This window comes from Rhodofomes roseus, assembly GCF_022264815.1.
Source record: "Rhodofomes roseus strain CIRM-BRFM 1785 chromosome Unknown C8Q71scaffold_46, whole genome shotgun sequence".
NCBI lineage: Eukaryota > Fungi > Basidiomycota > Agaricomycetes > Polyporales > Fomitopsidaceae > Rhodofomes > Rhodofomes roseus.
The window spans coordinates 129,582-141,977 of record NW_025953002.1 but is presented as its reverse complement, the minus strand read 5'-3'; the positions used below and the strand labels follow the sequence as shown (position 1 = coordinate 141,977).

Below are 12,396 nucleotides of genomic sequence, written 5' to 3'. Positions count from 1 at the left end.
CGCACTGGCAAACCAAGAACCTCGTCAGCACCGCACTGATAGCTTCTCGCGAGCCTCACGCGAAGCCGCAGAAGCTCGCGATGAAGACGCGCGTACCTATATGTGTTTTGTGAAGAGCACCCACTCGACGGCATCGCTCGAGTGTAGCGAGGCCCATCTCTCGACTCTCGAGTGCGCGATGTGGTTCATACTTAGAATGGCGGATCGCTGCCGCTGCCACCGCGGCCGAGATGGCTCGAAGAAGCCCGCATGGCTCATTCGTCGGAGGGGTAAGGCACGGATTTTAGAACGAGGCGGGGTCGCCGTCGCCCCAGTGGTTGATCGCGGGTGCGGACGCGAGTGTGGGGTCGGCGTTGGGTGCAGGCCCGGGCGGATGCGGTCACCCGCGCTGAGCGCAACGCATGCATGCGCTCCGCGCACGTCTGGGACTCCAAGTCCGCGGCTCCTTCGCAACAACGGAGGTGGCTGAGGTCGACCAGCAGGGCCATTGTTGGGTTCCCGCGGCCGTGGGCTGTGAGGACTAGCGCATAAGGCAGATGGGTGCAGCGTTCTCGTGGTGTGCTGATGTCGTATCGGGGCATCGGGGCGATGGAACGGCGGAGAGGTGTAACTGGGTACGAAGCAAGGGATGGGCCTCGTAAGCAGGCGCGGATGCTTCACCCAGCCCGAAGCCAACGCGCACATCGACGCAGCCTACCTGCCGAGGTCCAGCGCCATCACCAGGTCGCCCCAGATACCATTGTCTGCCCTTCGACGCCACCAGCCGAGCGAACGGCGCCGCGACCTTGCGACCAACCAGAAGCATAGCTGCTCTGTTGGAGCGCGGCAGATGCTCGTCCTGAGCTCTAAGTCCGTGGGTTGTTTGCCATAATAGAGGTGGCCGAGGTGGTCGTTGGGCTCCCGCGGCCGTGCCCTGTGAGGACTAGCGCATCAGACAGATGATTAGGCAAACGAATGGGCACTTACCCCCTCGCGTCTGCGGCCACTTCCGCCGGTCCGAGTAGTGTTAGAGATGGCGTAGAAGGAACGAGATTCATTCCCCAGCGAGGGTTGGGCGTTGCGCGGGATGCCACGTCAGCGCATCTGAGTGAAGGCACCGGGGAGCTGTAGGCGAACAGTCTGCATGGGTTCCGCGCGGACCGGAGGTTCTTTGTGCAAGGTCGTTGGGGAAGGTGCGGGGGCATAGGGCGCAGCGGTGGGACGAAGACGGCGGCTGCAGTGTGCGGGTATCGCGCAGGGCGGCTTGCAGATGCGCCGGAGACCCGGACCTGGCGGGAGCAGCGAGCCATGGAAGACGCGGGGGGTCAGCACTCGTCCCCGAGAGGCCAGAGTGAAGCCCAGTCTCCGCGCCCGCGCGCTGGCGGTCGTTGCCCCGGAGATGCGGGAGGTGGTCGTGGCGGCGCTGAGAGAGACAAGTCTGGCGGGCGCTCGCACCGAGCCCTCCTGCCTAATTGGGTCGGGCGACGCTCTAAGCTTCAAGTTCAAGTCCAAGCTTGTACGTCTTGGCTGCTGTGCAACCGTAGCCCGAGTCGCATCAAAGTGAGCAACATAGATAAATTCTGAACATTCTCAATATAACCTATAGACTGCAGAAGCCCACGCGAGCAACCGCTGCATCGCCCTCGCGGACGCGAGACTGACTTCAAGTTGATAGCTGACAAAGGTACGTACTACTGGTTATTCGGCGAGTCTTGCATTCGTTGATAGGGCCTCTGCACCCCAACTCGCTCCGTGCGAAGCTCAGTAGTTCCTCAACGTTTAAGTCTAAACCCGGCCGTGTTCATGGCTGCCTGGCGACTTCGACGCAATCGTGGGTCATCGGCATCCCTGACCTCCTCGCCGGTTTCGCCTCCTGCTTCATCATCCCCGTCCTCCTCTCCCGACCGTGTTTCCACGGATGAACGGAGCTCTCCTGCATCAATCCCGAGCTCTTCTGGATCAAACTCTGGCCACGATGCCGGCCATCCAGTCCGGACGCGTTCTCTCAAGCAGTTCGCGTCGGCATCTAGAAGGGGAACATCGTCCGACTCGTCACGGTCTGCCTCACCACATTCTGGACACTCATCCACCGCTGCGGACTCCGACATACCTCGCGGTCGATCTCTCGCGCGACCAGCCCCTTCGACAGCACTCTCCTCACCATCGCTCGGTCGCATCATCCAGCTTCGTCCCGAGGACGTGAGGCGATCGCGCCGGAACTTCGGGGGGCGGCGGCTCTTTACCCCCTCATCGAGTGGTGTGGTATTGGCATTGCCAGGTGGGAGGACATACACACAAACCGCTCTATCGGGAAGACGCGCTTCTCGTAGCTCCAGTGGCGCTCAATCGCGCACGTCCTCCGCGCATTCCTCGACAACCGAGGTCCACCGGCCCTCTGAACGGCCCTCTGAACCTGACCACCTGCCATCCCCACCGTCATACGACCCTATGTCCGATATCCTGGTCTCAATGGCTGATACCAACGAGGAGTCAGCAGAACTACGACGGCAGCAAGAACGCGCGAAGAAAGCACGCCAGGTGCAGCGATGGGCACACGAAGTCTTGCCTTCGCTCCTTCGCCCCTATCTACACCTTCTCCGCGAGTCTGAGTCTCTCAAGAACAGACTGCGTCCTACGGAGCCGGTATGCACCTGTGGGGGTCTAGCGGCTCGCTCATTGAGCATCAGCTGTGTTTTCTTCGATCGTGAGTCTATGTACTATGTCGCAGTGTCACTGTACTGAGCAGTGGCAGGCTTAGAGGTCCTTGACCTGAAGATATGCAGCTGCTTGCCTGCCCCAATCCAGCTCCTGTCTCGTGGCCTGTTCCCTTGTGCCCCTCAAGTGCCCACACTCGCCGTCGACATCCCACTCCTCCAATTTACTCGTGCACTGTTTGTGCGAGTACCACCTAATACGACGTCGTTCTGCGACACGCTTGAAGCCTTTCTGGAATCTCATCACTACAAATTGCGCACTAGGGTACGTCCAAGTGATTGAATACCTATCTCAGAGTGCTAAGTATTATTTGCCAGGAATCATTACGGCGGCGATTTGGGAATGCGCTGCTGTGGTACTCGAATTTAGTCAACAACGTGCATCAATTCGTCCAACGTCGCATCAATCAATCTGCCGACACGTTTGTTTGCGCCGAGACCGAGGAGAATGTGGAGAGAAGCAGTGGTGATCGCAGTGCTGGTAGTGCAGGTAATGCCCAATGTCACCAATGATATGTCACTGCGTCAATCGCTAACGCGAGTATATCGAACGTCTTAGATGATGACGTGCGTGAACGGGCGTCTGCGTCCACGAACAGTGACGAGCGATCGGCTGAGGAACATCAGAGCCGCGCACGCGGCGCAAGCCGCTACCTACGGCAACGCTGCCCGCTGTGCTTCGGGGGCGAGTATACCCATCGCACTCCCAACATGTAAGTGATTGTTCATCTGTTCTCATCCCCTCTGTTCGTGCTGTACTCATGTCGTAAACAGTCCAGACGTGATCGTCTGCCTCGATGCATGCTTCACGCAAAAGCGTCGCAAAGGAATGTCTGGCTTGCGCGATCCGCCCCGCACTCATCCCGACTCCGTCTTCGTATCGGCGGAGAAGGTCAACGCGATGGAGGAAGAGGTCGATCGCATGCGGCATCGAGGTAGCGGCAGAGATCACCAGCAGCCGCCGCATGATGGCGAGACCATGGAGGGAACGTTGTTGCACCTTCCTGAATCCGTGCTCGACGGCTGTAACGACTCGTTCGTCGCCGCTGACGAGCGCCGCCAGAAGGCTAGCACACAGTTCTTTGCTGACACTGGGCTGATGGCGATGCTGTGCCGCCATGACCGTGTCCTTTGGCTTGTCAACATGACTTCAGCCGGCGAGAAGCAGCACTATGCCCTCAGCCTTGTACAGCAACTCTTCGACCATCTCCCGCAAGACGTCACGGTGGGCTTGCTCTACGACATCGCTTGCCAACTCCATCGAAGCATTGTCAAGTGGGGATTCCTAGGCCCTCTTGCCAGTCGCCTCGTGTTCGCCCTCTCCGTGTTCCATGCGTTTGGACATCAGTGGCCTTGCCAGGTCGTCTACCATCCTCGGAAATGTGTCGGCTTTGGGCTGTCAGATGGCGAGGGGTGTGAAAGATTCTGGAGTTCAATCCAGAGGCTGATTCCGTCTCTACGAGTCTCGGGGGTAAGCTTTGGAGTGCTCTTACTTGTATTACACTAACAAGTCATCATTGTAGTATCACCAGCGCTTGTTCGTCATCGACACGCAAGTTAAGCACATCGAAGAGCAGTCGCTTCGGCGGCTTGGTCGTTGGCTTCGGCGCAAGTGGTACCAGTGTCAGGACAAGCTAGCCACTGCACGGCGAGAGGTTGAGCAGTCTGGGGTGTCATCGGAACAGCTTCGAGCAGAGTGGGAGTTGCAGGTGCAGGCACAGACAAAGCCTCCTCCGAGTAAGTCCCCGAGAGTCCTTCATTGCCCAGATACTGATTCTACTGAGCAGAGCAGTCACGCAACCGCGCGTCGAAGACAGTGGAAGCTATTCTAGCTTTGCAGAAGACGCAGACATCGTACAACAAGTCGATCCGTGAACTGGAGGAGCGGTTGCTCGTAGGTTCAGGCGATCCTCATGAGATTGACTTGCAGTTGTCCGAGCTGCGCCCCAAGCAATTGCGGGTTTCTGCTGCTATCATGAACAAGCGTTCCGCACTTGGTGTTGGCGAAACCTCACAGCTGTCGCGCCTCACCAAGAGCAAGTTTCTGCAGCTGCGTATGAACGCGCGTGCTCTCAAACAGCGCATCCGAGACCGCCTTCGCCAGCGCAAGTTTGAGCTTGATCGACTTGAACGAGCTCATCGTCAGACAATGAACAGTAGGCTCTCATGGCTATCAATCAAATCCGATCTGACAGAAGATATTTGCAGAGCATAAGCTTAGCACTCACGTGGAGTCTGCTGTTAAGCGACGCGAGCCTGGCATACTCAATCTCGCCAAGTCCTACAATGCACTCTGCAAGGAGATGTCAACCCTCATTGCCAAGCGCCGCGCTCCACGATCAGCTATTGCCCCAGAGCCTATCAAGAGTGATGGCTTGTTCAAGCTCGATGTGGACGACGACATCTGGCAAGATGTAGGTCTAGAAGACGATGACTTTGTGGCCAATGGCACAGATGAGTCGCCTGACCCTTCAGCTGTCCCCCGTTGGCTAGGTGATGAATCTGTGCGGACTGGGATCAAGGCCCAGCTTGTGCTTGATCGTTGCATCGAGGAACAAGACCGCTTGTCTCAGGAGCGCTGTACCATGCAGATGTGGATGCAGGATGAGTGGAGATCAGTTGAGCATGCCATTGCCAATGCTGGTAAGTGCAGACCTCACATGATCCATGGGCTTACAGCTGAATATGACAAGGTGAAGACCTAGATTTACTGTATCAGCTCCAGTTGCACCAACAGGAGTTATGTCGTCTGTGTGCAACATGGCAGTCACAGGTGCTAGTGATTCCATGTGCTTATCCAATGCCTGCATCTTGGGGTCCATCTGAGCTGGAGCTGAATGAAGCTGCACTTTATGAGATCTCTGAGTCTGCAGACATGGGTGAGCACATGGAGCAGCAAGCACCTCATCAGGATGCTGGTGATGATGATGGTGGTGACTTTGACTATGGGTACCATGATGCTGATGAGGCTGATGGTGACCTATTGGATGCAGCAGAGGCAGCTGCATTGACAGATGCCTATCATCCTTCAGAGGATGATGTGGTATTTGATTTCAGTGGTCTTGCTGGCATGGACCATGAAATTCTCTGGTTACCTTCAGATAGTCCCTCCCTAAAGAAGAGAAAGCATAGATAGTGATGTAGCCAGAAAATTGATGTCATGTAGACTTGATTTGGATTCAAACAGGAGACTGCCTTGTTATATTCAAGTTCTGTGTTATGTTCTGTAGGTTGTCTATGAGGGCCATGGGAATTCATAATGGGATACCCATATGGCTAAGGGAGTACCTTTGTATGATCTGTGGGATGCCCATGTAACAGTGGGAATACCTCAACGGGATGTATGGGATGTATGGATTAGCACTGAGGGAGTACCTCCACATGATGTATGGGATGTCCATATGACCGTGGGAGTACCTTTGTATGACATGTAGGATGTCCATTTGAACCTTGGGAAGACCTGTACATGCTATGGGATGTCCACATGGCCTTGGGAGTACCTGCGGATAATGCATGGGATTCCCAAATGACTACGGGAGTACCTTCATATGATGTGTGGGATGCCCATGTAGCCATGGGAATACCTCCAGTGCTGTATGGGATATCCCAAGGGAGTACCTCTGCATATCCTATGGGTTGTCCAGAGTACCCATAGCTGTTGTGTGGGCTGTTCATAGGACCATGGGACAAGCTTGGTACAAAGCATTGGGATGTCCATAGAGCTACGGGACAGCCCTCATGACCCTAGCATGGGATGTCCAAAGCTGTATTAGACATCCCTTGGTAGCATCCTTGGGATGTACATTCTGCTGTGGTACTACCCCATTGATGAGCTGTGGGATGCCCATAAAACATAAATATATCACCCATTAATCCCATGAAGGACTTGTGGGATGTCCGCAGACAGTCATAACAAGCCCATAATCAACTTGGGGTTGCTTTATATAGGCTATGTGTATCTATACAGTGATTGCTCATCATATCATGGGTATGTTACTGGTAACAGGAATCAGATACCATACAATGAGACAGCTCACCATTGGCCATCATAAGTAGACATGTAAGATAGGGCTTGTCCACAACTGTTAAGGCTTGCGTGACAATCACTGCTAAGTCAATGGAGGCTTAAATCAGTAATATGAGCAAAATGTATCTGCAAGGCATAAGGATTACATTAGTGGGACTTCTGCTCCAAGCTTGCTTCATATGGTCCCTCCCAAGCCTGTTCATGCCCACCACACTCAATGACTGATGAGCCCTATGTTACAGGCACAGGCATACCACTAGTACACAACGAGAGATCTGGCACATAGCACGGTAGTCTCATGTTACACCACAGGCTTGTAAAGATCAATGGTGCAGATTGGTCTACCAAAGCCATCAACCTTACTGCGAGAACACAACATCAAAAGGCTCAAGCAAACATGACTGCTCAGTGCATGCTAGAACCTCCCAAGAAAAAAACAATGGTGCTAGCTACAGCCAATCCTGGGAAAGGGATGTCCCAAATGCCCCCTGGCACCCTGTGACCTGTGACAAAATGGTGGGAAATACCATGAAGCCCACTGGGCATTGTGGTAGTATGCCCTAGAACGGGCTGCCCACAATGGGACATCACAGCAACTTGGGACGGGAATTGGGCAGAAATGGGCCAAGCCCATAGTACATCCCAGCACCATGTCCCATATACCTGGACATACCTTCCCAAATGAGGCAATTAGCCCCAACCTAATGGACAAAAGGATAGGGCTAATAGCCCCAGTACAGGGGGGGCCTGAAGTGCGTAGTAGCTCTGGCATGCCATAGAACGGGTTGCGACTGTTGGCGAGGATGAATCGCTCGATGATGACGAGACCATCACGATGTTGGTTTGGGTGGGCATCTGCCGAGTCGGTCGCAGGCTGAAGGATCGCACAGATGCGCCCGATGCAGGTCCCAGCCTGCCAGGGGAGTGGTCAGTTTTCATAGGTGCTGTTTCAAGTTTAGTGCGAGCCATCACTGCGTACCCTTCCATCGTAGAAAACCCATGAGTCGACTCGGCACAGATCGCTGGTGCGCGCGGTTACAGACGTGCAGGTGAGCCAGCGAGATTGAGGCGGGTATTTCTGGCGAACGGAATCATCGCCCCGAGCGACTATGGATTGCCAGGAGGTCGTCTTGGACTGAGTCTTCCTCCGATGGATGGCACCTATGCGAGAAGAGCATGATGTCATTGGGAGATCTCGCGAGAGGTCACTGGCAGTGCTGGTTGAGCTTACCAGGCAGGGACACAGTGGTCGGCACAAATCCCAGGCGTCGCTGAAGGTCTCGGCTCTCAAAATACTGACGCACATGCGCCCCGGCTTGGACAAAGGTCCCTGTAGCATTCTCCGGCCACCATCCGCCACTGACTTGGTGCTTGAAACGGTCCATGTCAGCACAGGCCCATGCGATGTCGCGGCTCGGGGCCTGGTGGTTCGAGAGGACGCTGCACATACGGAAGATTGCATTGAAACATTCGAAGATCTCCGTGGCGTATAGCACAGCCGGTCCGTGGTCACGAATGTCGAATAAGAGATGGAGCAGGATGTGCAATTTCGGCTTGACAAATATGCGTTTGGGGTCCAGCAGCGACCAGATGTCGAGGATGTTAGCAATTAGAACGTTTAGATCGGCCTGGAGTGAGTACTCTCAGTTGAGTTTTGCGTGAGATTTGATATTGGCGTACCAAGTAAAGGTCCATATCTTCGATCTCGGTAAACCACAGAAGGGCGCCCAGCTCGCCTGTGGCTTTCCAAAGGTCGCGCACGCGCGGAGGACACATGCTCTCGTCGATATGGAAGATCGCGAGCTGTTGCAGCGCTTTGAAGTGCTTTCCTATCAGATTGTCCTTGTACTGTACGATATAACGAGCACGGATTGGGAGAACATTGAGTCCGTCGACTGAGGAGGATTGTAGCCGCACGGCAAAAGTTTCGAACTGCTTCGGAGACCAGCTGGAGTGAGTGTAATGCCACACATACTTATCTTGTCCCAGCAGGTACGTGTGCAGGAGCTCAACCGGAGTATCTCGATGAATGTCGATCCCTACAATTTGAAGTGGCGATCTCGATGATCAGTACAATGATGGAGAGGGTAGGTTAGCTTGCCTTCGATGGACAGAAGCGAATTGAAATGGTCGCCTGGTCGAAGTTGATTCCGAAGAGCTGTTATGCAAACAGTGAGATGCGTCAAGGGTCTCGGGGCTGTTCAGATGTCAAGTACATACGAGAGTCGGCAGGCAGGTTATTGTACTTGTCAGGGGGCTGCTTGACGACATCAGGAAAACCTGAATTCCCTAAGTTTCACTAATTTAGGGCAAATTATGCCTGACTCCCTAATCATACTCTCATTTGGGATAATTAGTCCTAATGGCCATAATGTCCACTAATGATGATACAGTTTGATGACATTATCTCAAGTAGACATACTGGCAAATGAAATGTAAACATGGCATGTATACTTTGATATACTATTGCCTACTGCTTGAACAGTTATGACATATGCACTTCAGTGCTGATCAGAGTTTGAGACCTCTGTATGCAGCATAAGCATGCAATGAGGACCTCAGGCATGATCCTTAGTCATGGCAAAACACAATGGTATATTTCTTGAATGACAGGCAAGCATACAGGACAAACAACAGTTACAAGCAAATCATATCCCAATTTAACTAGAGTCCAGACAAACCGACCAACTTACACTGGGAGGGTGAGGAGCGATTACCGGACGTGTGTGTTACGCGAAGCGTGACACCTAGAGCACTAGCTCTCAACCTAACCCTAAACGTAGGGACCTTAGGTTCTAATCGTCCTTGGATGGGGAGGATGGTCTGAGACGCTGCTAAGTCTGTCTAGCAGGTCGAGCGGGGAGTTTCTGATATCCAAGGAGCTGGTGAAGCTTCAATAGATAACCAGGTCGAACTGAGGTTCGACCGCTACTGTACACAGGTCTTATATACATGGGGAGTTCAGGGCAGGTCCTGAACGAGTCACAACCACCTAGCCAATAGGAGCGCGGGGGAGTGAGTCATGACGAGTCAGGGATCGAGTCATAAATAATGAGTCAGGTATGAGTAAGGGACGAGTCATACTGAGTCAGAGATCACGTGAACTGCTCCGGGTTGGACCGGAGCAAACAGCGAAGGAGTCCGAAGACTGGAACCGTAGCGTCATGGGGTTGGGCCCATGCTAGGATAGTACAATGCTCAAGTGCAAATAAGGGAAAACAAACGTTGACGTAACATAAGCCCCTTCCTAGGGTCGACGACCTCGTCGATCTTCTAAGAATAAGGCGGCGGCGGCGGAGCATTCTGAATGGTGGTGGACCCGTCACGATGACGGTGGATGACGGCGTCGACTTCTCCAGTATCGGTATGCTGGAGCTCAAACGTGCCCGATACCGGTGAGGCGATCGTGGGTGAGGGTTGGAAGGATGACGTAGGAGTGGTAGCGAGTTGGCGGAGAGGGACCTGTTCCAGGTCCTGAGTGAAGTCCGCCAGGGGTTGACGTACCGGCTCGGGGCGAATTAGGTGAGGGGGGCGAGGCGGGGCTTCGCGCGTCGGGATCGACCGGACAGGCACATTCTCGTCGTTTTCCTCCAAAAGGCCAAAGGAGGGCTCCAACGTCTGGATGACGAGGTTTCTTCTGCCGTCATCGTCGACCGGGGAATCCAGGTCCACGTCCGTGAGTCCAGGCGAGGTAAGGATTCCGCCGAGGTATGGTCGAGGATGAGGGGTCGGGGGTCGGACTCCGGTATTTGCACGTCGCTCGCTACGAGGAGGACGGGCGCCGATCAGGTAGGTTTCGTCGAGGAAAGGATGGTCCTCGTCGTGCATAGAGTCGCCGGCTCGACGGGCCTCTTCGCGGGATTCGTATACAGAGATCATTGCTGCCTCAACGTGCATGGCCAGGACCGTGGCACGGGTAAGGCTGACAAAGATGCCGTCGATGCGACCATTCCGGACCACATACCACCTATTGGCCTGCTCGAATCCGATCCGTTTGCCGCGTAGGGTAGGAGGAAGGAATTCGGTTGGTCGGGAGGTGATGAGACCACTGAGCGCGGAGTAGATATGGTTGGCTTCCATCAGCCAGCGGTGGGCGACGGACTGCGTGAAGATACCTCCACGCATCAGGTCGTTCAGGGATCGGAGGTCCGGCGGGAACGTGGGTGCTTCAGCTTCGGAAGCTGAACAGAGGGCCTCGGTATGTCCCGGCTGGCGACGATTGCATCGGGGGCAGCGGTAGTGAGAGCAGTCGATGGTTCGGTGGTAATCAGCATCGGTGCCCTGGCAGACGATGCACGGGGAGTAGTTGGTGATCATGCGAGCAAGGTCGCGTGCGTCGACATTCGGGAAAGTGGGGGTTACGATGAAGTCGCGAGAGTAGGTGATATCGTTGATGGGGATCAGGTGGCGAGCGGCTTGTTTGACCGCCGAGTAGTCTTCGAGCTCCTTGAAACGTCGGAGGAGTCGTCGCGCGGAGGCATCTCGTCGGGATATGAAGAGATGGATGGCGTCCTCGAGGAGGTCCTGCTGGACCCAAACGTCCGCCGCTGCCTCATAGAGGTCAGTCAGTGTGTCCATTGCATCGAGAACGACGTTGGGGTCGTCGTTGATGAAACCATCACGCTCAAGTTGCGTGAGGAGGGCCCCGGGTGCGCAGAGGACCTGGGAGGCGAGGGGCCAGTTGAGTGTCCCTGGTGGAAGTGGTTTCGTACGAAGGATGGTTTCGAAGAGGGAGGTCGAGTCGCGGGTCGGAAGGAGGGGGTTGCCTTGCGTGGAGGCCGAGGAGTGGGGCGGCATCGTAGTTCGTGTCCTTCGGTGCGCACTCGGAATCGGCATTTGTCACAGAGGTGGTAACGGGGGTCAAGTGGGAGACGTTGCTTGCGGTTCAGGCCGAGATAGGGGAGCTGGGTGATGACCCACGCGTCGTAGTAAGCCTTGAGAGAAAGGTCGTCGTAGGCAGCGGTGGAGGGCATAGAGCTCGACTCAGCAGTCGCAAGCGTTGTCGTCTTGGGGTCCGAGTCTCACCACTCCAAGACGGCTCTTCTCTTTATACTCGTAGAGGAGTCGGAGATGGTGCGCGCGCTTGTACTCATCAAGGGTCTCTTCCCCTGTGCCCAGGAAGACGTCTTCGGGTTCCCACGAGTTCTCACTGGGAGGGTACCCTTTCCACTTCACGAGGTACCGGCGTCGGCTTGCCGTTCCCTTGTGACCAAGGATAGCTTCGAATTCCCAGGAGTTTTCTCCGTCTACTTTGTCCGGGGGAGGTTCTGTATAGGTCGGGCCGTGTTCCTCGGTTTCCTTGTACGGGGATAGGAGACCGGCGTGGAATACAGGGTGGATTCGCCATTGCGGAGGCAGTTGGAGGCGATACGTTGCTCTTCCCATGACCTCGGTGATCTTGAAAGGACCTTCCTTCTTAGGAGCTAGTTTCCTCGTGGCGTAGGGGAGGCGGAGGTGCCGCGTGTCGAGCCATACCTGCTGATCTTTCTTGAAGGCAGGCGTGCGGTCCTTGATTCTCTTCTCGATGACTCGTTGCGCAGCTTCTAGTGCAAAAGCGGCTTCTTCTCGCGCTTTCTGCAGCCGCTTGAGTCGTTCTTCCGTGGTTGGGGAGTCAGCAACTTCGGTGATGTGGGGGATTCCTCGGGGTTCATATCCCATCATTGCGTAGAATGGCGA

General features: G+C 55.0%; 2 protein-coding genes across 2 annotated transcripts; one reads left to right on the top strand and one right to left on the bottom strand.

The window, feature by feature from the left end:
* Window positions 1–2,427: 2,427 nt before the first annotated feature.
* On the top strand, window positions 2,428–5,809 carry C8Q71DRAFT_863697 (uncharacterized protein; the record flags this gene model as incomplete). The annotated part of the gene is made up of 10 exons (XM_047928215.1): window positions 2,428–2,683; window positions 2,732–2,958; window positions 3,012–3,183; window positions 3,253–3,406; window positions 3,468–4,164; window positions 4,217–4,430; window positions 4,481–4,849; window positions 4,902–5,336; window positions 5,387–5,736; window positions 5,795–5,809. The coding sequence occupies 10 exons, from the start codon at window positions 2,428–2,430 to the stop codon at window positions 5,807–5,809; spliced, it is 2,889 nt and encodes a 962-aa protein (XP_047772480.1).
* Window positions 5,810–7,943: 2,134 nt separating this feature from the next.
* C8Q71DRAFT_677057 (uncharacterized protein) lies at window positions 7,944–8,772 on the bottom strand (the record flags this gene model as incomplete). The annotated part of the gene is made up of 2 exons (XM_047919718.1): window positions 7,944–8,348; window positions 8,401–8,772. Coding segments are annotated over 2 exons (777 nt in total), but the record flags the coding sequence as incomplete, so codon positions are not given.
* Between the last annotated feature and the right edge of the window lie 3,624 nt (window positions 8,773–12,396).